The sequence below is a fragment of the Euwallacea similis genome, chromosome 4 (genome assembly GCF_039881205.1).
Source record: "Euwallacea similis isolate ESF13 chromosome 4, ESF131.1, whole genome shotgun sequence".
Classification (NCBI taxonomy): domain Eukaryota; kingdom Metazoa; phylum Arthropoda; class Insecta; order Coleoptera; family Curculionidae; genus Euwallacea; species Euwallacea similis.
The window spans coordinates 3,770,294-3,797,952 of record NC_089612.1 but is presented as its reverse complement, the minus strand read 5'-3'; the positions used below and the strand labels follow the sequence as shown (position 1 = coordinate 3,797,952).

At 35.3% G+C, this 27,659-nt stretch overlaps 2 protein-coding genes across 5 annotated transcripts in view; one reads left to right on the top strand and one right to left on the bottom strand.

Annotated features, from left to right (window-relative positions):
* LOC136408563 (zinc finger protein 541) overlaps positions 1-27,659 on the top strand; it is a 183,230-nt gene that overhangs the window by 137,353 nt on the left and 18,218 nt on the right. For all 4 annotated transcript variants that reach the window (XM_066389623.1, XM_066389622.1, XM_066389621.1 and 1 more), the window contains exons 5-8: positions 9,650-9,799; positions 13,275-13,509; positions 14,911-15,217; positions 16,688-16,882. In XM_066389623.1, coding sequence (XP_066245720.1) covers positions 9,650-9,799; positions 13,275-13,509; positions 14,911-15,217; positions 16,688-16,882 — 887 coding nt within the window. The remainder of the gene's footprint in view (positions 1-9,649; positions 9,800-13,274; positions 13,510-14,910; positions 15,218-16,687; positions 16,883-27,659) is intronic.
* Positions 5,420-6,342, bottom strand: LOC136408698 (uncharacterized). Its single transcript, XM_066389823.1, has one exon. It carries the CDS (start codon positions 6,287-6,289, stop codon positions 5,420-5,422), a length of 870 nt encoding a protein of 289 aa, XP_066245920.1. The 5' UTR covers positions 6,290-6,342.

Genomic DNA, 27,659 nt, shown 5'->3' with positions numbered 1-27,659 from the left:
CTAATTTCTACCAACTCAGATGAGAAGGGAAACTTTAAAAATTAGCTACATATCGATTTCTGACTGAGGTTTTGTCGCTCGTCTTTGGATGTACCAAAAATGAAAAATAAGATTTCTTGTACAAATTGTTCAACATCTTATGCAACACACAAAAAAACTAAACGCTAATAAATACGACATAAAGTAACTAATATCAAAAATGAAATTAAAAAAAAGACAGGTTGAGTTAGGTGTTATAATCAAACAGCAACCACTTACCTCAAATCAACCTTTTGAAAATATAACATAATTCATGTTGAAAAAATTGTTATTTCGCGGCGATTAATCAGGGGAATTTTCGAATGTTTCACACATTTTAAATATTCACCTCTCATACATTTTAATTTACCGTTAATTTTCCGTTTCTAGTTTTTTCTACTTTTTTTACCTGAAGACGGTGACAACTCTGTCACAGAAACGTTGTCAGGGATGTACGTTCAAGCCTCTAGTAAAATTTAGTATCATTTTCAATTAATTTTAACTTACTGGTTTGTGAGGCGTTATTTCCAATAAGTATAGAAGAAAAAATATGTAAAATAAATAAATCTCCTCATATTAATTTTTGCAAATGGCACATTAAAAGTGTCGAAGAATTTGTCAGGTTAGTTCAAATTCAAAGTAGTCTTGGGAAAGTTTTAGGGCTTAAACAAATTACAAAACTGAGATTTTTTAGAAATAACTTTTTTAAAGATTACTTTTGCAACCTTTGCGGATAATGTCAATTTGCATGCACCAGGCTATGATCATGAGGGAAGTTAGTTTCTTTACAATTGCGAAGGTGAGAGACTTCCAACTTTGGGATTAAAAATACAAGAAACTCTAGGAATTTACTGAGATTTTTTAAAGCAAGCTTGCTCCAAATTCCGAATTTCGCGATTTTATCTCGACGTTTAAGAAGATTCGGGATTAGAGATGCAAGAAAGTTCTGCAAGTTACTGGGATTGGATAGAAATTAGTCCTTTGTGCCACGTACAACTTGACAAGTCAAGTTTCCCTCAGATTCAATTTGAGTCTCTATCAGGGTTTACTTTCCAGTCATCGTGCGTCTTCAGCGACCCAAACATACAAGGCTAGATACATTGAAGTTGAACCAAGCATAAAATACAAAGTTAAAGTTTTTTACATTTAAATATTAAACAAATTACAATAAATAGGAAAACAAAAACTAACACAATTTATTTCGTTATTATTTGTTAACGCATTAAAACTAATTTTGAAAAAATATACAACTACATATTTTGAAAAATGAAAAATAAAAACATAAAATTTATTATGGTACATTTAACTTGGACCGAAAGTGGGAGTTTAGAGATAAACACTGTATTTTGATCCAAACAATTTTTTACTTGAAAATATTTTTCTACAGAATAAGTTTTTAAACAAACAATGATTGTAAACGTTTAACCCAAATATAAAATTATTTTTATGTAAAAATGATACGTAGTGAGTCCATTTCACAAAATTTGCGACAAGCGATCGTTTCGGCCATAAAATTGGAATTTCTGGATACCACATGTGCCTCAAAGTTCAATGCGAAAAATTATTAAATTGAAAAAAAACGCCAATGCGAAAAGGAAGTTGAGAAAAGGATGAATTACAAAAATTACTGAGAGAGATCATCGCGCTTTATCGTGTATTATAAAAAAAAACAGGTGTACTTCGTCAAGGGAATTAACTTCAAAATGGTCCGAAGCTATCAAAACAACCATATCTAAAGATGTTTGCTTACGTCATGTAAATAAAATTGGGATATGGTTTTTACAAGGTAAATGTTACTTTAACACACACAACGTTATTTGTTACTTAAATCAATGCTTATGTTTTTAAAGACGAAACAAAAACCATTATTAACTCAAAAATAAATTAAAAGAAGATCGCTTTGTGTTAAAAATCGAATAAACTGAAATGAAAATCCGTGGAATTAGATCATATGAAGTGATGCATTAAAGTTTGAATTAAATATGGATAATTCACGGAGTAAAATTATTCCGCAACCTGGAGAGAAATACCTCAAGGATTATCTCAGGAAAAAAGTTAAGTTTGCCGCATTAGTGATGATCTGGGGTTGTATGTCATTTCAAGGAGTTGGGCGTCTTTGCTTCATTGATGGTATAGTAAATGCTAACAAGTACCAAAGCATTTTCGAGCGCAAATTGTTGCTAGCAGTTGAACGGCTATAAAGATCAGAAGATTTTAAACTGCAACAAGATGGTGCTCCGTGCCATACAGCTAGAATTATTAAAATTTTGTTTCAAAACCACAATATACTTATGCTAAAATGGCCTTCTAGCAGTCCAGATCTGTCCCCAATTGAAACACTTTGGCACAACATGAATAAAGCCTTACAAACTGCTCATGTCGGTCTTTGTCAGAATTAAAAACAAAATTAATGGAAATATAAAACAGTTTTACACCAGAGTATTGCCAACATCTTTTACAAACTATGCCACGTCGCATTAATGCAGTTTCAAAACAAAAAGAAGGTTGCACTCAGTGGTAGAGAATAATTTAGTTTCAATTAAAATATGATCCAAGTTAAATGCACTAGAATAAATTGAATTCTTTTATTTTTTATACTTCAAAATAATAGTATATATTGTTTCAAAATTAGCCTTAGTGGTACTAGTAACAAAATAAATTATGATAGGTTTTGTTTCTCTAGTTATTATAATTTGTTTAATATTTAAATTTGAAAAACATAACTTTGTATTTTATGCTTGGTCTAACTTCAATGCGTCTGGATACGTATACGATACATTATTCCCGGAATTGTCAAATCAAGTCGAATTTTAAAAGCAAGATTTTTACCTATTTTCAGCCTGGCAAAGTCTTGAACAGACACTCCTTACGTTCATGGTAAATTAAATATTAGTACAATATAAAATTTTCAAAAATTTTACCAAATTTTTCTGTAAATTTCATAACTTTTGCAAACGGCACGGGAGGAAGCACGGAGATGTCATGACTAAGGCGTTATTGTTTTATTTATACAGCCTTCTTTATGAAAGAACGACTCTTGTGGGGAACTAATAATGATTTAGCAACTCTGAAAAAGCATGACAAGGAGCCCAAAATATTGTTTTTCCTTCGAGAGGGTATTCAATTGTTCCTTTAACTATTATTATTATTATTAAGTAAAAAAGTTAAGTAATATAATGTATTAATAATTTCTATTAGTGTATAATAACAAATTTAATAAGTAAGCCACATTTATTGTATATGCCCAACTAGTCACAACGCGTTATCTATATCTGTACCCTGTATATGCATCCTCTACTTTACTTACGAGGATGGTCCCAGATGTACCCAACCTAATACTTAAAGAAAACAAAGATTTGGAAAACATTACATTATTTTTCAACATAGTCTTTTTTGAGATTGACACACTTTTCCCAGCGATGTTGTATGGCTTCTATACCCTGTTTCTAGTCAGAAGCTTAGAATATTTCAAAATAAGTATCAACCTCAGGCACCACCTCTTCATTATTTTAAAATCTCTTTCCACTTAGCCATTTTTTAAAATTTAGAAATAGAAAATAATCTGAGGGGGCTAAATCTGGCGAATAGTGTGAATGGGGAAAAAGTTGGAAACCCAGTTGATTAATTTTGGCCATTGCGATGACAGAAGTGTGGACTAATGTGTTGTCTTGATGAAACAAGGTTTTCTTTTTCGCCAAATGCGGCTGCTTTTTCCTAATTTCTTCACTCAACGCTACAATAAAGCTGTATAATATTCTTCGTTTATCGTTTTTCCTTTAGGAAGATAGTCAATAAAAATTATCCTACGTGCATCCCAAAAATGACACCATCACCTTTCATGCAGAGGAAATGATTCTCGCCTTCTTTGGAAACGATTCTCCCTTTTCAGTCCATTGTTTCGACTCCTCTTTCGTCTCAGGTGTAAAATGATGGACCTATGTTTCATCCGTAGTTATGAATCAACGCAAAAACTCGGCTTTATTGCTGCGAAGGTTTGCCAAATACTCCCTTGAAACATCCTCACGACGTTATTTTTGTTGAATTGTGAGTAATGCGGCACCCATCTTGCGCACAGCTTTCTCGTGTCCAGTTGTTCGGTCAAAATGCGATGTATGGCACTTTTTGAAATGCCTAACATGTCTGCTAACTCGCACAATTTTAGCCGACGATCTTCCAATACAGTTTTGTGGATTTTCACCACAATTTCTGCAATGGTCACCTCATTGGGTCGACCACTATGAAATTCGTCCTGACAGCCCGTACGAACGCGTGTAAATTCTGCCTCTGCCGCTCTGCCAATGTTTTACAGTTGTTAACGAAGGATCAGATTCCCCCAGAATAGAATCTAAGTCCGCTTTGATATTGGGTGGACTAAGACCTTTCAAACGAAAGTATTGAATCACGTATCCATGACCAATTTTTTCCATGTTCACAAAATCTCTAAAAGCGTTCACTAAAAACGGGTCTAAAAGAAACACAAACCAACGTAGCACCATCAAGCTTTAGACATAAGCTTTTTAAGGTTAGGTCTTTGTAATATCGGCAAATTTTTAACAAAAAATCGCCATCTATATGTCAGGTCGAGTACTTCTGGGACTATGCTCGAAAAAAAAACCAATGCGTGGCATCTTGTTCGGTAAACACAGATAACACTTGGTAACCTATACCTGAATAAAGAGTCAACCTCGAACACGTAAAAAGGAGCTAAACACACACAAATTCTACCAAGACAGAAAATGAAATTTAAAAATAAAGATATGAACTTCTACTGGTATTCTGGCAATCCTAAAAATTTTACTACGTCACACTGTGAATATGGTTTATGAAGCACTTCCCCCCCCTTCTGGCATAAAATTTACTGCGGCGGCACCGAGTTTTCCATTTTATGGTCTCGCGGCCCCAACATACGCCCCTACTTTACGCACTCTGGAGAAACTTTATGCCCATTGTATCCAGATGTCTGCGGTTTGAGTAAGACTCCGGAGAATAGGCCCGTTATTTTGACGAAATTAGAGCTGCCATGCCGCGGAGATTATATACACATACGAAAGGGGGAATTCAAGGCGAAGCCCTTTTCCTCTTTCATGAAATAAGAAGACAAATTTAAGGGGAAAGGGGAAAAATTCTCAAGAGCTTTTTAAGTATATGCAAAACCTACACACGACTTCGATCTAAAATCGGATTAGTCCTCTACACCTGGAGTTTAAACACGAGAGAAAGCCTGTTTGTTTAGGATGGATACATTGTTCCTTCTACGAGATTAGCGCCTCGCAAACACGATCGAGAGGCAATGTCTGGTAACTAAATTATAATATCTCGGTTAAGTGGTAGAGGCGGAGCTCACGTGTTGTACTGAATTACAAAGAAAAATTATATAAGGGGTAACTTTTATTCTGCAAAGTTAATCATCATCGAGAAGCTGCAGCTCTATTTCAGCCACGTCCAAACTCCCCTCGTAGAGACTATTGATTTGGTCCTGGATGGACTTCAGTTTCCTCATTTCCTCGTTGATTTTACTCTTTTGTTTATTGTACCACACATTCAGCAAGTCAGTCGCCTTCTTCCTAGAAACCAAATCCAATTTTTCGAGCGATTTCACCCCAGCAGCGTTCTTCAAGTTGTCCAGTTCTAGTTGCGCCTCTTGAAAAGTAAGCGAAGACTCTTCCTCCATCTCAAACTCTCCAAGTTTCGCCACCAATTTTTCATAATTCACGGAGAACGAGAATTTCTGAGTACTCACATTGTTGGAGCCGCAAACCTTATCTGCACAGTGGGAACTCTCGTTGATCTTGTCGATCTTGCCAAGTTCTAAATTCAGCATCGCGTATTGCTCCATCAGCATCTCCTCGATATTGTCAATGCACAATTCCACATCTTTGGGGCGATCACCGTTGCGCAAGTAGATGGTCTTCAGGAAATGTAAAGCCCAGTGGAGTTGGGCAATTCCCAAAGGTGATTTGTACTGTTCAGGGGAGAAAATCATCCAAATTACAGCGATGGTGTGGTCTACCAAAAGATGAAACGGAGGGCATCTCGTCATCACATTTTTGACTTGCGTAAACTTGGAAGCTCTTGGAAGTCTGAAGGTACAGGGCATTGGGATATACTTGCTTGGCTTCTCCGGAATGACTGGCAAGTTGGTCAGGCAATTGGTCCAGTTGGTCGTGACAGTAGTTTCTGTGTTAAAAGGCTTTCCAGGTCTCACGTGCACTTTGGTTATAGTAAACGTAATGGTGCCATCATCTTTCGCATCCGCCTCTTCGTCGGCCATTTTGAGCAACTAATTACGAAGGATTTAGACTTGTCGTGCACTCAAGTTATAAATGTGACATGGCAGGTATTAATAAGGTTGTATTTAGAACAGCAGCAAATACCTTTTAAAGGTATGTCACGTCAAAGTTCGTAAAAGTTGCTTTCAGTGCTCGCTGAGAGCGAAGCAAAGTTTTCTAAGCAGGTAATCAGCAACAAAAGTAGAGAGTAGATCCGACGGAAGTGAAACTACGAGAAAGCGAGGGATCGTTAAATTTCATTTTAGGGCTTTTATTGGAATTAGGCCGGTGCACTTTATTCAAAATCGTGGCTCGGAACACGCCAAAACTGACTGATCTTTTTACTTTTAAATTTGCTTAATTGATTGATTGATTGATTGATAAAAAATAAAGCGTATCAAGTTACCCTATGCAGGTTGGTAAACACATTTTCAATAGTTATATCATTTATACGATAAATTATGGAATAAAATCGATTTAAATTTTGGAATTTTTCGAAAAATGTATGATATTTCAAGGCACCAACCTTCTAAATGAGTTTACCAAATGGCAAATGCCATGGATTAGTGCTAAAAGAAAACAAATACCTCTTTCAATAAGGTAACCTTTTAGCTCCATTCCGATTTACCAAATATTGGGGACGATTTTTTTATTTGGCAACATAGCCCATTTGACAACGACATTTCCGACATGACATAACTGCCATATAAAACGCTCATTGTGGAAAAATTAGGACCTGACAAAGACTATTGCAAGGTTGTCGTTTTCGTTGTTTATGGCGAGTGTCAATGTTTCTTAATTAAAAGATAAATTTTAAAAAAAGGAACATTTATTAATGTCATAAATCTGACGTCGCTGACACTGAAGCTTCTCTCTTCGCTATAATAAAATTTGCATTATTCCTGTTTTAACTTATACTCGTGGTAAAACTCGATGAAATAAGTTTTTGTGGCCAATTGGTAAACAGATTGAGTCGGAGTGATCTTACTTTTCCAGGCCACCCGAAACTTTATTAAACTTTAAAATAAATTCGCTATATTCTCCCTCCCGTTATTATCGCTTTCAAAATGTCGAAGTTGTCAGGTAACTTCCTGAAATATTTAATGCCACGCCATATACTCATAAGCGGCCCTCTATTTTGCATATTTTTAATTTTGCACCGAATAAAGCAGCGAGGTTTTATTTTGCGGGGAATCGCCCCCTCATTCTACCCGCTGAAACGTTTATCTCCCTCGCAGTTTTAATTACTGGTCGAGTAATGAGCGTTTTGCTTTTAAGTGCGCTAGTTTCGAACGTGCCACATTTCAGCTTTTAATTGGCTGCCGCGGAACGAAGCTTAATAAATTAATAATGGCCGATTCCGGACATGTCCGACGAAATCCGACTGATAATCCGCAACCCCGGAATATAAAGGTTTCATTACAGTTAAAACGCTTTTGGATAAAGTCGGTTTAACCCCGAACGTGAGCGAAATTTCAATAGTTTAGCGGACACTACTTGGGACGGCCCTAATTACAGCCCTTCTAATATCCTATTCCATATAAATTTTCACTAGAGCAAATTGCCGTATGTATGCAAGCGGACGGCCACTTAGGGCCCCTTTCAAAAAGGGGCCCATTTCGAATAATGACAGCAATTTGCCTGATTGAGAACGCGACTCACATACGCATACACATATTGGAAAAATGCCATTAAAATGGAATGACACAATATCGAAGTCTTGGTATTTCCATTTTCAATTGGGGCCCCGCTTCGAATATGTATGTAAATTGCGAGTTTTCCTTCAGGCTGATTTTGTGGTTGCAGTGAAAATTAATAACTTGCAGGGATTTTGCCTCGAACGTTTTTATAGAATGATGAGGTTTGAGAGTAATACAATTTCAATGATATTCTTTTCCAAAGATTTGGCCCAAAAAACTGCTCCTGAAATTCTTAGCTTTTCAGAGATATCTTCACTTTCAGAAATTGATAAATATCTCAGTAACGTGCGAAATTTATGTATTGAATCGAGCAGGCCCTGATTACATATTTTGTTCCTAAACCATCTGTGAATGATAGTTGTAACCTGTCAAGAATCAAAATTGACTGTGACTGTGCAAAAGTTTTTAAACGAAAAATTTACAATCGTGGTGTATTTTACTGCAAAAACTACACAAAGATTATTCCATAAAAAAAAAACCGCAACTGATAAATTTTTTAACAATATGGCAACACGGCTCATAACCTGACGATGGCTTTCAATATGACGTAACTGCCGTAAAAACGCTCATTATAGAAAGAAAGGTGGGGACTTGACAAAGACTATTCCCAGGTTGTGATTTTTCTCGTTTATGAAGTTTCAATGTTTTTTAATAAAAGGACGAATTATAAAAAACTGTTCAAAGCATTAATATAATATATTCAAATGAAAAAAAATCTATTTATCTGTTTTTGTGAAATTTTTCGAAAAATTATCAATATTTGAACACACTGCATCCTCTGTATGGTGACTGTATTTTATTACACATTTTAAGTTCTACAGGTTTTTAGGAAAATTTTCCATTATTCAGTTTTCATATAGATTTTCAAATCTTACTTTTATATAAAGTATTTCCTTAAGTTTCAATTACTTATGGTGTTCATAGTTTTGTTATAAGAGATGGAAAAAAATAATATGAAACATAAAAACTTAGTACAAAAATTCTCGTTAAAGTCAACATTCTTCGGTATGACTATAACGTTGTTGTGAAAAAGTATATGTGAAAAAACATTTTCGTACTTTGCTCGCTATATTTATCACTCTTTAGTATTTATATATCCCGGCCAGACTCGAATTTGACTTTTAAACTATAGAATTCCCAGTTTTTCTAGACATACCGGAGATCGTAAGCTATTATTTTATATAAATCAGCAACATAGCATGTTTTTTTCTTACTTCAAAGTTTTAAAAAACAACTGTTTCAGTGAAATCACACATTTGGCGATCTGAGTCGAATGAGTTACGCCTCTGACTTTTAAGTTATAACATTACCAATTTTTCTAAATATAACTGGAACCCACAACCTATTTTTTTCATGCATAATTCAGCGGCAAAGTAATTTTATTTAAGACCTGGTAATTTTACGAAACATCTGCTTTAATAAGATACAACATTTTTCTTGAATATTTCGCGATCCCAATATGGTACGTCAATGATATTTACAGTGTAGTACTCACCATTTTTTTACATACATAAATGTGAGACCCCGAACTATTATCATTGTTTTATCACACCGTACAACGTTTGAAAAATTGTAAAAAATAACTCGAGTTGGATTATAAGGTGTCTTTTTGCTATACTTTATCAAAATCTACAAGTGGACCAAATTTCAATTTTTTTTTAGGTGGGGACACAGTGACTGCATCCTTCGACTTCTTCGATTCCTCTAGCGCTCATGACTTAACGCTATCACCTCAGACACTATCAAACACTACAGAGGCCTTAATAAATGACAATTCTAACAGTTTAGGACTCCACCATGATAGCGACGCCGGTAAGTAAGAAATAAGTCGTCTTTTAAGAAAATTAGAAATTCCCCCCTGAGCGTCACTTTCCAAACAGGGTGTTGTTTTGACCCATTTACGTCGACTTTTATAAATGCCGTAAAGATAACTCAATAAGGGGATGGCTTAATTTTGCATGCGGATTTAAGTTTTTTTTCTAAGGAGAAAACTCTGAAAATTTCCGAATATTAAGAAGATTCTTCTTCTGCTCTTGTGTCAAATATGCAAAAATATTTTTAATATTCGTTCAGCGTCTTTTTGAAAGCGGAGCTCGTTGCTCTCCCGAAGGTCCTTGTCAGGGCTCGTTTTTCCTTAAGGAATTCATTCAATTATTATTTTCATTTCCTTAATGGCCGTCTCTGGAGCATCTGGAGATGTAATCTATCTTTGCCGCTGTCATTCAAGCGATCTGTCCCTTTAAACTTGGCCATGTTTTGCCTGTCCTTTGGATACATTTCGGTAATTTTAGAGTCTCTCCTCGTCGCCGCTCTAATCCTTTGAGGACAGTCCGTTTTTATTATTTCTTCCACTGAATTTTTACGAGTCCCCACGACAGTTCCATCGAGGAGTGAATTGATCCGGTCGAAGATCCGGTCGGATAGAGAGTAATCCAGGCATAATAAAATTTCATGATTTAACACGCCGTGAACACTAACAACCCCACCCAGAGATAAAATGGGAGTCACATGACATTACGGTGTGCATAAAAATAAGTCGGAAGCGTACGTGAAAAAACTCCTAAAAGATGCAGTCGGAAGATTAGAAACTTTTATTTGACCCGTCGAAAACGTCGCCCAAAACGGATTTCTCCCGGTTCCCCTTTTACTTCGTTTCTCTATTTTTCTTCTCCTTCGTTCCTTCTGTTTTTTGTTTTACCGGGAATACATGTTCTGTCACTGTTAAGGCTGAAACGGGATCAGCACGTAACAATGCCCTTTTCTTTCTCTTCGTGATATTATGAGCGAGGACAATGGGTTTTATATTATTTATCTGGTTTGTTTTTAACGTTGCAGAGTTGCAGCTTTTAGGAAATTAACAGAGGTAGAGATGGTGTCTCTTTGAGGCAAAGTTTGCTTTGGGAAAAATTGATTTAATTGATTTTTCAACTATTTAAGTAATTGAATGATGTAGAATTGAACGGTCATCTCATATAATTCATACAAAACAGTTTAAGTCTTTTACACATAACACATATACAATGTGTCCAAGATAAAGAGGGTGATGAAAAAGTAAATACAATGTGCAATTTAAGAGCTCTAGAAAAACGTGTCACAAGTAGAGGGGTGTAATTTCAAATTATTAAATTGGGATGCTTGAACGGACAAGTTGATCTGCAGAGATTTTCAAGTGAATGAGAATGGTCGTATATATAGAAACTGCTAAAATGAACATTATATACTGGGAGTAAGATTTAAAAGTCACACTTTTAGGAAGTAGAGATTTAAAGAGAGCAAATTAGACATTTTTGAAGCTTCAGATGCCAGGCAGACTTAAAATATTTTTATCTTAGCCATGTCAGGAATATTTCACACTTGAAGCACATTTTATAAAAATACATGCCCAATTCTGCAAACATAGTCACCATGTATAATAGCAGAGACAATGCTTCTACAGGCAGTGGATACACTTGATATTAAAAAAATTCAAAAATGTTTTAAGTATAACCAGATCGACATGACACACAATTACAACCAGAACACCTGAGTTACAAATGGCCACAATGCACGTACTGAGCTCTACGAAGACAATTACCGAGAATGGTTCTAAGAAGCACTTGACATACTTATAAAATTACCTGTATAAATTTAAGAGGGAATTTAAAAGTTTAAATACTTATCAATATCCCTGTAGTGTTCGCAGCACTTAGGCAAATAAACCAGGGTCATAGCTCAGTGTTTCCCTCTAGTCTCTCGTCATTCTTTTCCATATCTTTAAACTTTTATCGAGGATTTTCATCTACACTACAATTACAGAAATCATCTCCACCGGGAGCAAATCTATAGTTATGTTATTGTAAGCTACAACGCTGAAAAAAAACGGACTCGAATACGTAGAACTGAAAAACTGAAAAGGATCGTCATGGAAGTGGGGGGAAATTCATAAAATGAGCCTCAGATTCTATCACTATTAAAAAAAAGAATGAAATAATTTTGAGTTAAAAAAAAATTTTTCCTTGATATTTTGTACGAGTTTCGAGTATGTTAGATTTTATCAATTCGGGGTGTTTTCAATCATAAGGCTCATTCTTACGCCAACGCTCTTCAAAAACCAGATTCAGTAATCAGAGAAATGTTTCAAAGCATTTCCGGTCATTTTAATCCATTGCTCAGATGTAACTTCAGGATTTGGCCGATGTGGAGCTGACTTATCATTTTCACCAAACAAAACCTTTAATGCCGTTTTAAATCGTTTTTGCCCCGCCCATGTCATTTCGACTGGAGTATTAAAATAAGCATCAAAACCGACCGAACGCAATATTTCAAAGCCGACATCGAAAATGCATAATGCATCAAAAATTAAGGCTGCGTTTAATGGTCCCGATTGGTATTGACAGACGTCGTTTCCATGGCTATAATGGAGCGTCGGAGTTAGGGCAAACACAACTTATTTTCCGTCATCGCGAATTATTGTTGATGTTGAAATCAACGATAGAAAGTTTCGAAGCGGTCCTTCAGATAAATAATGAATATGTTGAACTTCCTTATGTGTCTCCATTGAATTTTGCCTCCACTTTTTGGCCAACTTCATAAATGATCGGCAGAAAATTTGAGATCAAGAAAGAGTAATTATCTGCAAATGATTTTTTTAAATATTCCCAAGAAATCATATAAAGAATCGACCTTATTGCTTTGAGATTAAACCTTTGAAGTCATATTTTACATCAAATTTTCCAGGAAATCGACCCGATTTCTCTGGAGGTAAGAGCCTTGAGATATCATAGACCCATGAAAAAAATTATATATTGAATTAACCTGATTCCTCTCAAGATAAGATCCTTGAAGCATTCAAGCACCCCTCCCCCATCATTTGAGTCGTTTAGTTCACCGGCATTTGTATGATGCCGTGGTGATCCTATTCCATAGTCTCATCGGTCATTCAATCTGACACCCCTTGATTTTTGTTTATGAGGCCTTATGGAGAATACGACATAGACATGTCGACGATCTTTGTAATGATGTTCAAGCAACTACGACAACTACCGTAAATTGGATAATAAACATTTACTTAAAAATAGATTATTGCAAATTCTTAATTGATAAATTGTTTAAAAATTTATATCTTTGTAATTATTATTGTGTTTTTATTCTGTTTGGTTTATCGATTTCTTTTGGTTAAGGTCTTATATAACCCCTTATATAAAAATAAAATATCCTATGTTCGGTGGTAATACTATGAGAGGAGAATTCATAGAAAGCACCAGAAATGTCGAATAATTCGATTGAACTGTTACGTTACATTTTGCAGTTTCGACGACGACGAAGGATGACGGAAAACCCGGCAGAATGTCACCAGATCCGAAAGGAAAGAGGCCTAAAACTAAACCAACTTCCCCGAATCGGCAGGGACCTCAACAGTGCACCGTTTGCTCCAAAGTATTCGGAAACGCATCCGCTTTGGCCAAACACAAGCTCACCCACAGCGACGAGAGGAAATACATTTGTAATGTGTGCAATAAAGCGTTCAAAAGACAAGATCATCTGTAAGTGCCATTATTTGAAATATAGCAAGATTTACACAAAATTGCAAAATATATAGGAAGTTTGTGTTCTGTTGGGAGGAACTCTAAAAAGAAATGCGACTTCTAGGGGGCAAAATGTGGAGTAAAAAAAGCGAGTAATTTTGACATTAAATTTGACATATGCCAATCACTTTAAATGCCACATAATGTCATTTAAGGTTACGATTGTGTTACTCACTCCTCTGATTTTGTTTATATTTTGCAGCGCCCTCATCGGCAGTTTACCGCACGATTTCTAACGGGTAAAACACACAACGAAGAAAACACGTCATTACAACGTTGAATTTGACCTATAATGTCGTTTAAGGTTATAATTTAATACTCGCTTTTCTCAATTTGATTACGTTTCGCAACCCTCTCATAAACGTTTTAGTTTCCAGTGTCATTTTGGGTCGAACTGAGGGAATTGAACCTAGTTAACACCACAATTGGACAAATTTTAAGAGATTTAGGGCCGCATTCAAAAATCAACAACGACAACGTCAACAGAAACTACTTACAGCTCTCAACAATCTCATTCATATACAGGGTATCCCAAAATGAGGGGGTCAACGCGTAACCACATATTCCTTAGTCAAAAATATATCGATTTATGGTGTTATACTTATATATTAAATTGTTTCCTTCGGGAGATCCTCTTAAAATCTCACCTTTTTTTTAAGTTTTGCAGATGGGTCGAAAACGGCTATATGGATTGCAACGAGTGAACAATGAGCTGAACTGGTGACGATATTTTTGTCAATTACACAACAACGGCATCACATTAATTATAGCTTATTTTCCAGAAATCGAAATTAAAAATTATATATTTTTTTCGTCTAATTCAGGTTCTAAATCAAAATTTCATAAGAGAAAAAAAGTTACGTAACAGGCGGGGAATTTCATTTTTAAAAAAACCGACCGTCTTCATGAACGAATAAAAAAATTCTGATATAGTTACCATTCGACTTTCTAGCAATTGACCACTACCCTGATGGTTGTAGAATAATAACCCCCGTCGAATGTGCCCCAAGACGCAGAAGGATTATACACTAAATTTCGTTGCAATCCATATAGCTGTTTTCGACCCATCTGCAAAACTTAAAACAAAAAGTGAGATTTTAAGAGGACTTCCAGAAGGAAACAATTTCGTATACATATAAGTAGATATATCACCATGAATCGATACACTTTTGATCAAGGACCAAGTGGTTAAGCGTTGACCCCTCATTCTGGGACAACCTGTGTACCAGACCTTCGACCATTGATATTTTCTAAATTTGGCTGTAAATTGTTCTAAGAATATATTGGCCAGAAACTATACTTATTTGCGCGCAATTTCATTGAGTAATCATAAAAATTTGAGATTTGCATTATGTTTAGAAATGGTCACATGTTGACTCACCGCAACAAGAAACCGTACGAATGTAAGGCGGACGGTTGCGGCAAAAGTTATTGCGATGCCAGGTCCTTAAGGAGACACACGGAGAACCACCACGTGACTCCCTCCACCTCCAGCAGTTCCACCACGATGTCCCCAGCGCAGGGTGCTGCAGCCGGAGATGCGGCTTCACCCCATGGGAGCAGCTGCATCCAGTACGCTCCCCCTCCCACAGGATCTCCTACCGTCAAGGACTACAAAGAGGGGAAGAGTCAGTTGCAGCAACTATTGTCCACCGAACCTGCAAAGGTGAGCTTAGTGCAGTGACGCCATAGGTATAAGAAATCTAAAGATATATTAAAAAATTTAATTCGGGTGATTCAAACATCAACGCTCAAATACCACGGAAAACAAAGCAAAGTGATAAATAAAGTAGTCGCCTTTTTTTAAGTTTTCACTAAATCACTAAAGCAAACAAATTTGCATATCTGGTAAAATTTACTCGACGTGGCAATATTGTTTTTTTTTGTTTGAAGATCCAACAATGCGAATCAACGTGACAGGAACTTTGACATTTGATTTGGCATAGTTGGGGTCATGGTTTGTGTTTACTCGAGTTTTATTGGGTCGTTCACGCTTCGCAGCGCCCTCATCTGTGGTTTTAGTCCCGAGTCGTTATGTCTAAAATGGCGGCATATCACGGCGTTCTTTTGTTTTGAATTAATAGCGTCGAACAAAAAACAAATGATAAATCGCTAACGTTCGCAGTTTCGTAACGTTGTCAGTTGTTAAATAAAAGATTAACATGAATAATGTTGTGGACCTAAACCGAAATTTATATACTTATTATATAGATAAGTACGCTACTAGTTTTTACAGTAATATATAAACGCGGTTGTATCCAGACGAAACATTTGTTTCCCTGTTGAAACTTAGCATGAAAAATGAACCATTAGTTAGATTATCCTCCAAGAGTCTCCGATTTGTAACATTTAAAATACTTCCTGTTTTTGTTCAGCCTTTTTCCGCTAGTCCTCGTAATAATGACCGAATACCAACATCATTTTCCACATTTTTCTGTCGTTCATAAAACAATATATTGCTCCTCTCTCAATGCACGCATGGAGAATAATTTGGTCCAGTGAAATAATAATAAATTTATTATTGTATTTTATTATGAATAATAAATTCAAATGCAGCGTCATTTTTATCGTCGACATATACATTTCGCTCGAACCATAATAACGAATCACGAAACGCAATTCTCTAATTACGATTTATTTTTGACGTTTGAATTGAAACTCCGAATTTATTTCAATTGCTGCTAAAATGAAATATTTCTGCTTTCAATAGCGCCATTATCCTTTGTACGGCCCGAAACCGTCCGTTTAAAATTAAAATGCTAGAACGTGATTGGTTTTATTTATTTTATTTTTTGGCATGTTGCAGATTCTACTATACGTTATTCCGGCTTATACGAAAGCCTCGGTTCGTCATGGAACTTATCCATTCCTCTGTATGTACAATAATAATTGACGATAACCAAATTCCAAAATGAGTGAGATTAAGAAGTCATCAAAAGTCAAATTTTATTAGAAATTTGCTAGACTTCTAACCTCACTTGCTTGTCAAACTCAATTTTCATTATTAATATAGGGGAAAATTCATCACTATTAAATTAACCTGAACTACACCATGCAATTCATCTGCTTACTTTCTTGATCTAAAATGTTCAAATTATTACTTCTATAGGCAGATTTTCATTTTCTTCTCACGCAGAACACTGGAGGGAGCAACGACGGCCTGACGAAGCAACAGCTGGATCTCATCCACCAAATTATGGAGCAGACCCAGCGGCAAAACCAAGCGGTTTCTTCGCCGTCTTCCTCGAGGCCCTCCCCCAAAAAATCCAAGTCCAGATCCCGGGAAAAGACCGTGGCGGCCGCCTCTTCCACCTCCTGGTCCCCGAACTCCGTAAGTACTTCCAAATGCAGAAAGATAAATTCGGTTTTTAAATTAAAAGCTAAAGCTAGAAAGTTCGAAACTTGGCTAATAGCTCTATCATTTACTTTGGCCGTGCAGCGACGAGAGTTAGTTCGGGCTGTTGAATTGAATAATGAAAATTTAAAATCAACATTCGTTCATAGTCTGGTGGCCGAGGCGGGTTTGAATAGTTGATTTCCCCTGCGAGCGGTCGTCCCTTTTCAGAAAAGTCGTTGTGCAGAGATATAGTTTTATTAAACGGGGTAAATTTCAATTCAAGTTCAGACAGAAAAAAAAACAAATTCGACCAAACTAACTGAATCTTTAACCCGGTTTAAAGTAAGTTAAAAGCTAAGTATTTTATTAAAAGATGAAGAAAAAAAATTGAGACTTTTTAATTTTTTTCATCATAAGGAAGTTAAAAAGGTACCTTGGACATCTAAAATCTGCCTCCACAAGGACATGGGTAATGGTAAATATCCTCCTCCTCGTCGTGCTCAACTTTTCAATCTCGATTTCGTTGTGAAAGACGCTCATAACTCATTAAATTAGGGCTCTTGTGGAAAATACGGCACATTTCTAACCTCAAAATAGATTAAAAACGACAATGTCAAGGTAGTTTGATAGATGGCATTATTGTTGATAATTAATTCTCATCATCTATTATGATTTATCAGCATTTTAATAATAACTATCTTTCTAGTACTAAATAAAAAATAGTACTAGATAACAGAAACACTAAAAATGTTCCTTAAATACCCTATCATTTGACTTTTAGCAGGTAGATTATGTAGACAATACGCAATTTTTTAAAATAAATTAGTATATGCCTCTATCGGATAAGTTATTTTTGATGGCACTGACAATGACAATCGAAATTAAAAATGTCATTGCCCCTAATTTTGAATAATTGGAGAAGGGAACGTATTTTAAGTGATTTTAAGCTGTTAATAATGCAATACTAATACCTATAATGTTAGTAAACCCTAATAACTATTTAAGGTAAAAGAAGCTGAATGAAGGTCCTCAGTACCGAAATAGACCATTATGAACCTTGAAGAACATACATCTTGAAACACTATAAGGTCTAAAGGCTCATTTACACATTATTTAGCCTATCTAAATCAAAATTAGTAATTTTTGAAAATATTTTCGGATTTCAAGAAAAATGTAAATGTGAGTCGTGTGGCGACCTCGGTTCAGACAGAACGTGATTAGTGCAAATATACATACATTCAAATACTGTAAAAGGATTTCAAGAATCTAAAAACTGGCAAACATAGTCGTCGCCGAAAGATCAATACCAGGGGAATTCAACAAGTGAAATATATCCTGGGAGCTCGCAAGGGCCCGATTCAGACCGAGTTTCCCAGGACGGCTTCCTCAAGCCTAATTAAAAAAAAAAGGGGGCAAGAAACCCAGGACTGCCCCTTTCTACATCAACAATACCAACCCCAGAATCAAAGAGACCGGCACTGGACAGGTCAAATAATTACACACAATGCAGAAACTACAAAAACAACAAAGCTACAAATTCCAACATTATCACATACATTCACCGTAGCAACAAACATCGCAACTTCTGGAGTGAAATTTGCTCCCAGGTGAGAAGAACTCAACTTAAATCGAGATTATCATTGAACAAGAAAAGAACTTTCTTCTCAAAACAAACGACAAGATTATAGCTAATGAAACTCTCCAACAACTGGTCAACCAAAAAGTAGCCACATCATTCAAACTGGCCCTTAATACTCCATCCATAACGCAAAACCAAACACATCGTCAGATAACACCATCCTACTCAGTAGTGGCCACAAGGGTGGACATGGAAATAACGAACGACATGTTCTTGAAAAACTTAAAAAAGCAGAATGTTCAGATCAGATTCTGCAGGAGAATCATCTTTAGGCAATGGAATGTACCAACTCTAATGATGAGACTCACAACGAGAAACCCACAACATATGAGAAACTAATGGACAACACGACGATCCATTTCTTGGTACGTGTCTTTTGAATAGTCGAAAGCAAACCATCTGCACCTATTCTTGCTTCATGCAAGAAATGCAACTCATTTGACCACCGGATAGAGGACTACAAAGTACCAGTAAAATGCAACAAATGCCATCATCCTACCACAATATGCAAGTCGCCACTTCCTAGCAGATGTATTGCTTGCAGTTCAGAAGACCACGTAGCGTGGTCTCTGAAGTGTCCAAAAAGACCTACAACTTCAATTGAAGAAATTTTGAATATACGGGTCAAATGCCTCAACAAGAGATAGAAAGAAGTATCAAAAATTCTAACCGAAGATAGTAAAATTCACTCACCGATAACCACTCACGGCTATACAGTGTGGAAATTTTGGATGGAACAGTTCATAATAATTAAGATACCGAACATGCGACCAAAATCCTCGGACACGTCGATTTTTATTTTTTCTTGCGGTTTTTTTAATGATAAATTCATGTATACAGGGTAGCTCAAAAATCAGATACAACTACGAATTTTATTATTTCAAATGGAAAAACCTATTTTTTTATTTCATTTTTGAATTCTATGCAAAATTGTAAGTGTACTTCATGTGTCATGTTCTATACTTAAACGCAACAGGTTTCAAAAAATTTACAATTGAACATATCAAAAAGTAAAACTTTTGATTTATTTTAAAATTTCATCGATCCTGAAAAGGATCGATTTAGCACGAAATAAAACAAGCAACAATTAAATTAAATGTTCAAATTGGATCTCACCTACTTCTTGACAGTAAGCAAGGCGATGAATGAACTCCTGTTTGACATTTTGAAGCATTGCTGGGGTAATTGTTCTTATTTCATTACGGATCCTTTCTTTTAAGGTTTCGATAGTTGCTGGTTGGTTAAAATATACCTTACTCTTAAGGTAACCCCACAGAAAGTAATCTAAAGACGTGAAGTCAGGTGATCGTGCCGGCCATTCAATTATCCCTCGTCTCCCAATCCAGCGCTCAAGAATAATGTTTTTACCTTTTTTGGAAATCGAATGTGGGTCTCGATCATACAATGAAGATTCTGGAGCGCCCAATAGCGACAGTTTTGTCTATTGACTGTACTTTTAAGTGTAAAGGTAGCTTGATCAGAAAAGATAATACGGTTGACAAAAGGACGATCGTATCATCAGTATGACACCTCTCCATCATGTTAGCACAGAATTCAACTCTACGATCAGGATCATCTGCATTTAACTCGTGGACCAACCAACTCGTGGTAATTTGTATGAATGCCATTTATAAGTTTTCAAATATTTCAAAACAGAAGTGTGACTGATGTCATTATTAACAGCCACTGCTCGCGAGGTATTATGCGGATTTTCTTGTAGCTACAATAAAACGTTTAATTGCACTTCTTCGAGTACTTTAGACCGGTGCTGTAAATTGTCTCTAACATGTCCCAGTTCAGAAAACTTATTTAATATTTTAGAAACTGCGGAGTGCACTAAAGGAGCATCATCTGAATATTTATTGCTAAATAAAACACACACTTCTTGTTGTGTACGTTGTTTATCTCCACATCCTTTCATAATCAGATTTTAGATTCTCTGTTTTTCGGTTAAATGCAATAATCAAAATGCTGCAAATTTTTGCAATAGAACAAAAGCAGACACTACTTGGCATAAACAGAAACGGAATAAAAATAAACAATAAAAAACATGCGAATTTGCGCTCAAATAATTCCATTGCTTATTTGATCAGAAATTTTTTAGGACACACTATAAATAAACAACGTCATCAATGTTCAATCGTAAATTTCTCGAGACCTGTTGCGTTTAGGTATAGAACATGGTACATGAAACACGCCTAGAATTTTGCGTAGAATTCAAAATGAAATAAAATAAAAGATGTTTCCATTTGAAAAAACAAAGTTACTAGTCGTACCTGATTTTTAGACTTCCCTGTATGCTCCAATTTACCATCAAAAAGCCGCAAAAAAAAATAAAAATCGAGGTGTCCGGGGATTTTGGCCGCATATGTTCGGTATCTTAGTTATATAGACTGTTCCATCCAAAACTTCCACACTGTATAATAAACAAGTACAAACACCAGCTTAATAAGACAAATAACATAAATAAGGAAGAACTTATTCAAAAGCTATGTAAACAATTCGTCGAAGACTTTAACATCAACTCAACAATGGTATTCTTTGGAAGTCGTGTGTATATTCTAACGTTCGATATGCTCCTACCTAACAGGAGTTCCTCAACAGAACCTCAAGACCAATTGAAACAATCAGAAATGTAGAACATTCAATATAGAAATGCTTTATACCAACATCAACTGACTGACTCGTACAAAACAAGCAATGTACAATTACATAGAACGTAAATGACACAGACTGCTGCATGTTTGTAGAAACTAAAACTAAAATGGGACAGATACCGACATACAGAAACTGGCAATATGTTTGTAAACATGTCAAATAACGCCGAAGAAAGAGCAGCAGTGCTGCTTAAACCAAATATAAAGTCGAGTAAAACGAACCCTCTTTCTTTTAATAATCCTTTGAACGACTGTCTTCACTCTACCATCCCTTACTTAGATGACCAGATCCACATTTTCCTAGTATGCATACACGCACGTTCCAACATGGAACAAAACATTTTCATCAAAGCATGCCTCTACAAATATGCAATCATCATCGGCAATTTTAACCTCAACAGAAAGAATATAAAGCACCTAAACAGATTTTTGAATAACTCAGACTACATTAAACAACATACACCACCAACATTTTTAATGCCCAAGAATCAAGACTTAACACCAGACGTCTTATTCCACAAAAGGAACCTGACATGTATAGTGTATCCAGCTTAAGATTGGTTGTACGTCACAAATGACGTAATTTCATTGCCAACCGACCATACGGAACAACAACATGCATCGTTATGCAAATTTAAATTTCGCGCCATAAATTATGTTGGCAAAATATTGCGACGTTGCCGTTACTTAAACATCGTTTTCCGATTTGTTTCTTTGACATTTTATCGCACTGTTTACATTTAAAATTTTTTGAATTTTTAAAAAGTTTCTGGGTTTTTACCAGTTTTCAAAACTGTTCTAAGAACAAAAAGGTTGTGCAACCTTCTATGTTTTTTTTATCTTTTACCATGCTGTAGACGTTGAATAGTCGAGCTAAGGAGTTTGTTGGGTATCTAATTGATTATTTTGAGTGCGAAAAGTTAAACAGCGGTCCTATTTAGTGTAGTTTTATTTAGTATTACACTAAATAGTCAAGCGAAAACACTTTTAAGCAAACCGTTTTTGACTAGTTAGAAGTTCAAAATTGATAATGCCGTAAGATATATGTTGAAACGTAATATTTGCCTTAGGTATAAATTGTATCTAATAGTCTAATCTCAGTGGTGTAGCTCGACATGAAAAAAATACCAAAAAATATTTTTTTAATGACATATTTTTACACTAAAAATGACCTCTAGATTCCAGAAAAGAAAAAAATTATAGGGGATTACATTTAAAAATAGAAAGTTGAGGTTATTTCCGGTTAAACCGAAAGTACTGGATAAACGTCTTTAATATCAATCAATTGGCTGTATTCTCATATAGCTTTCCTCTTTTCAACTTCTAAGTTTAAACACAAAAAAGTTACAAGGGCGAGCCTCCTTCTTGAATTACCCGGTATATTAAAAAGACATATACAATTATGATCTACAGAACAAAATACATGCGGACAAAATATCATACATATTACAATATGCTGACGACATCGCACTTATTATGCTTTACAAAAGTGCGAAAAAAGCCATGGTAGAACTACATACACTAACGGACAAAACAATGGCATGGTTTTATAAATGGAAGCTGATCCCAACACCACTAAAAATCAACTCCTACTCTCTAACCACCAAATCAAAGCCGACACACCAACAATAATAACAGGCGGACACACAACTGGACCAAAGAATGACAAGAAGTACTTGAGAATAACAGTCGATAATATTAAAACTCACTAAATATGTACGAAACGCCAAATCGGAAATTATTAAAAGGGCAAAATATATTCGAACATTAACATACAAGGACAAAGGGTAAGCAGTAAAACTGCTACACAAATATACAACTCCTGCATGTGTAGATCACTGTTAAACTACGAATATATTAAGGGCAAATGCAACAGAAAAAACAAAACGACACATACAGATAACAGGACAGATTGCACTAAGGCTAATCACAAAAGTAAGACACCCCGAAAACCCGTTACACAACCCACCCAACCAATTACTAAACGAACGCACACACATAATAAAAATAACAGAAAAACTCCTACATCTTCAGAATAAATGGAACGACAATCTCCACAACTGGACTATACTGAAACCACTTAGCTTAACAAGATAGACAAGACAATCCTGCTTCCTCTTTCCGTCGACCGAACGAAGTTTGGTTTGTAATAATGGTTAGTGTTAGTTCAGGCTATAGAATAGTTGTCAGTTATAGAATAATGTTAGTTAGTAATTAATGTTAGTGTTAGTTAGTAGTATATACAATATATATGTATATATATACTATAAGATCATTTAAATTTCATATCTAGTCACCTGTAAGATTTTACACAAGAGAAATAGAAGATAAAAAGTAGGTCGTAGCTTGATCATATGCCACAAAATGACGTTAAATTTAATTTTTGATAAAAAAGGCGAGTGGGGTTATATTACTTTATTTACTTTTATCGACGTACGTTATTTTCTTCAACAAACTTCACTGCTGACTAGATATGAAATTTAAATGATCTCTGTATATACGATCCACTTAAGAGCGGGAACCCCTGTAAAATTTTTATTTGTGATCCAATTTTGATCATTCTTTTTATATATTGTAGGGCATCAAAAACTCTAGTTTGTGACAAGTTCTTGTTATGCTCACTTAAAATCCAAAGCCTACTTTGCCCCTTTCTCATGGCGAAAATTCAAGAAAAGACATTAGGAAATTTTTTATTTTAAATTTAACTTCAGTAATAACTTTAGAATAATTCAAAATGGTTGTATCTCAAATTTCGTTAAAAAATTTTTATTTATAAAAAAATTATAGAACAATCAAATTTTTGGTCAAGTGCACTGAGTGTGGGAACAATAAACACAGTTAAATCACTTGTTTTATCGTCATCATGAAATGCAATGCAATTTTGTTTTGTAAATAAATAAAGCAGTTCTTGGTGGTTTAGGAGAAAATGTAACTGTTTTTGATTAAACGAAAATTTCAAATATGAATAATCAATTAACTTTAAGAAAAAATATTGAAATAGTACATCTTTCTGATGACAATGACAGAAATGTAAGGGAAGTGACTAGAATACTCACCAAGAGATATCCTAATCAACGTCCAATTACTAAAACTGCAGTTAATCAAATAAATCGTACATTTAATGAAACCGGAGACGTAGATAGATATTTACTAAAAAACATTCTATTCACTGGCGAAGTTACATTTACTACTAACGAGAGAGTTTCCTCACAGAATTGTAGATTTTGGTCTCACGAAAATCCACGCTAGATTATCAACTGCAAAAGTCAATATTCCCAAAAAGTAAATGTTTGGTGCGGAATAGTCCATGACAAGCTTATTGGACCATTTTTTCTTGAAGGAAATATAAATTATGCAAAATTTTTAGAACTATTGAGAAATGAATTATTCGATGCGATTGACGATCTTCCACTATTATACATAAATAGCATATACTTTCAACCTGATAGAAGTCCTATACATAACTAGAGAATTATTTTGGAGTGGTTAAATACAAGCTTTCCTTATCAATGGATCGGACGGAAGAGCCCATTAATAGAATGGCCACCCAGATCGCCGGACCTGACTCCGTTAGATTTCTTTTTGTGGGATATTCTTGGGCAAAAAGTGTATAAAGTACTAGAAGATAGTATAATAAAGTATAATATACTAGAAGAAGATACAAGAAATGTATCCAGTTGAACGGTGGCTTAATTGAAGCAAGTCCTTTTTAAAATGAGGTAAATATGCCTTCGTTATATTTTTTTTCACATTGAACAATTAATTAAAGATTTTACAGGTGTGTTTTGCTCTGAAATGGGTCAAATTTGATTGTTATATAATTTTTTTATGAATAAATATGTTTTAACGAAATTTGAGATACAACCATTTTGAATTATTCTAAAGTTATTGCTGAAGTTAAATTTAAAATAAAAAATTCCCTAGTATCTTTTCTTGAATTTTCGCCGTACGAAAGGGGTAAGAAAACGTGTAAAATGCTTTACTAGACAAATAAACAGCAAATCGCTATTATATGAATTAAATGTCTTCTTTTACAAATATTAAGGTTCGACTTTGATTATAAATTACAGAATAAAGTGGCTTAAAGATGATAAAAAAAAATGATAAAATAAAAAGAATTAAAAATTTAAAAAAAAGACAACACACATCCGCTACTAATTTGTCTAGTGAAGCATTTTATGCGGTTTTTTTTTAAATTCAACTGACGGTTTAAACAAAAAAACATATTAGGGTAGTGCGGGGAAAATTTTTTAAAGGAATTAAATCCATTCAAAAATGTTCTAAATTTGAATATTTAGCAATCATCCCCTAAAAAAAGAACTGAGTAGTGTGGTTAGCAAATAATATTCATTTATGCAATTGGTAAATTAGTAAACGGCTCAACCTACTCGCCGGATGCATATGACACACTCCCGACAACGACGGTGAACGCGCCCCTCGATTCTATTATTTAACGACTAATAACAATTAACGTTTGATAACAATTTGTGGAAAACCGAAATAATGGTAAATCAATACAACTCTTTTGAAGATGCCTCTGATTTTCAACGATTATGGCAAATTCAAGTTGTAAAACAGTGGCGTGTTAGATGTCCAAGAATTTTATAAAAATCATACAACTTTGAATCAAAGAAGCCACTATTTTTCCCTAATTACGTAAAATTTAAGTTTTGAAATTTTGAAGCATTCAAGGAAGTCCCGATATATATTTTTTATTTATACATCCCCCTATAAGAGAACATACGAATGTATATAAAGCTTAAAGCATAAAAACGCATAAAGAACGAAAGCTAAAATTCAAGTTGTTCGAATTTCAAAGGAACAGTTCCACAAGTTGAAAGGACGCTACTGTCCGCCTGAAGCCGTGTCAAATTTAAAAAAAATCGCGCCTTGAGTCTTAATCTAATCGGTTAGAATTTGCAATCTTGAGTGAAGTTCTGTAGGAACGAAACTGATACCGAAAACCGTTAAGATCGAATACCGCGCTAAAATTCAATTAGTGTTCGAATTTGGGCTGGAGATGTCCGCGGCTCGAGAACAAAAGGTTTGGGTTTTGGTTAGTGAACCGGCCAGTGAGAATTTGAGGTCTTGAATAAGATACCGTGGGAATACGACGCATAAATATCAACTTCGAAAACCGACGGTAATTTCAAATTGCTCTAATTTCCACGGAAAATATTCACAAGTTGTACTTCGAAGAAACAATCACCAGAAATGCTCTTGGGGTAAGAATCTTCACTATCACACCATCCTGCTGACCTACATACATCGAATCGGTTGAAAGAATCGTGATTTGGATCTTGACCTGAACAATTACTATTTGGAGCCTTAGGTAACGTAGGAGTACGACTGCTACGTACGAAGGTTGAAAACCAGAGCCAAATTTCAAGTCGATAGAAAATTTTCTCAAGTTGTGAACAAGATTTGATCCATTTTCAGTTTAAAATTTTAATTGTCAGTGGTGTAGCTATCTTAAGTTGTTAAAACCAGTGCAATTTGTTGCACAGTTCCAACCCCCTAGACTCTAGGCCGTAACTTAAAAGTTACATAACAACTCGTTATACGAAACTATATATTTCCTAACTGGTTATATAAATAACATTTTATGTATAAGTTGTATGTAAGTGTCGGCTATAACTATAGAGAGACAGAAAGAGACGATCCACCCTTCGACTCCTCCCGTCAATTCGCGGTAATGGAAAGGGGAAAGAAACGAAGTCCGATGGTCAGATCTAGGATGCGGGCCAAAGGTCTCGGAATTCCCACACGGATTTTTATTGTAATGAGATGCGTCTCAACGGGCTTCTAACAAAAAAAAAAAAAAATCTAATTAATCACATTTAGTTTTTCAAATAATTCGTGCTTAATTTGTAACCAATTGCCCTTGCTATGGCGGTTGTTTCGAACGTAAAAGCAGGAATCGTAAAATGCTAACAGTCCTATTAAAATTAATTTAAAATTAATTAGGCGGAAAGCTGTTGGCTGGCTGCATAATGAAATTAAAAAGGGAAAACTTTCGCGCAGAATTAAAAATCCTTCAGAAAGTTTCGGGCCCGTTTTTGCTGCCCTGCTTGCTTAAGAGCGTAATTATTTTTTAATGTTCGCATGGAAAAAGAGCCTTATGGCCCGAGTTGGATGCACTCTTTAGTCAATAAGTAAGCTTCCAAAGTCCGGCAAGTCACTTTTCTTTATTGAGACTTGATAATTTTGAAAATATTCCCACGCGTGTCAGGGACATAGGGGTGCGTTCCTTATAAATCGCCACTTTAAAAACGTTAAGGGACGTCTTATCTAATCCGGTTATCGCTAGACCGCCTGACGTAACAGGCCCTAGGGCCCCTCTCTTGAGTTCAGGACAAGTGGCTTTTAAAGGATTTAGGGCTCTGAGGTGTCGCGGGTTTAGATGTGTTAAGTTGTGTGTACCGCTGTGATGGAATTCTATTGGAACACTATGTACAATCATGAGAACTACTAC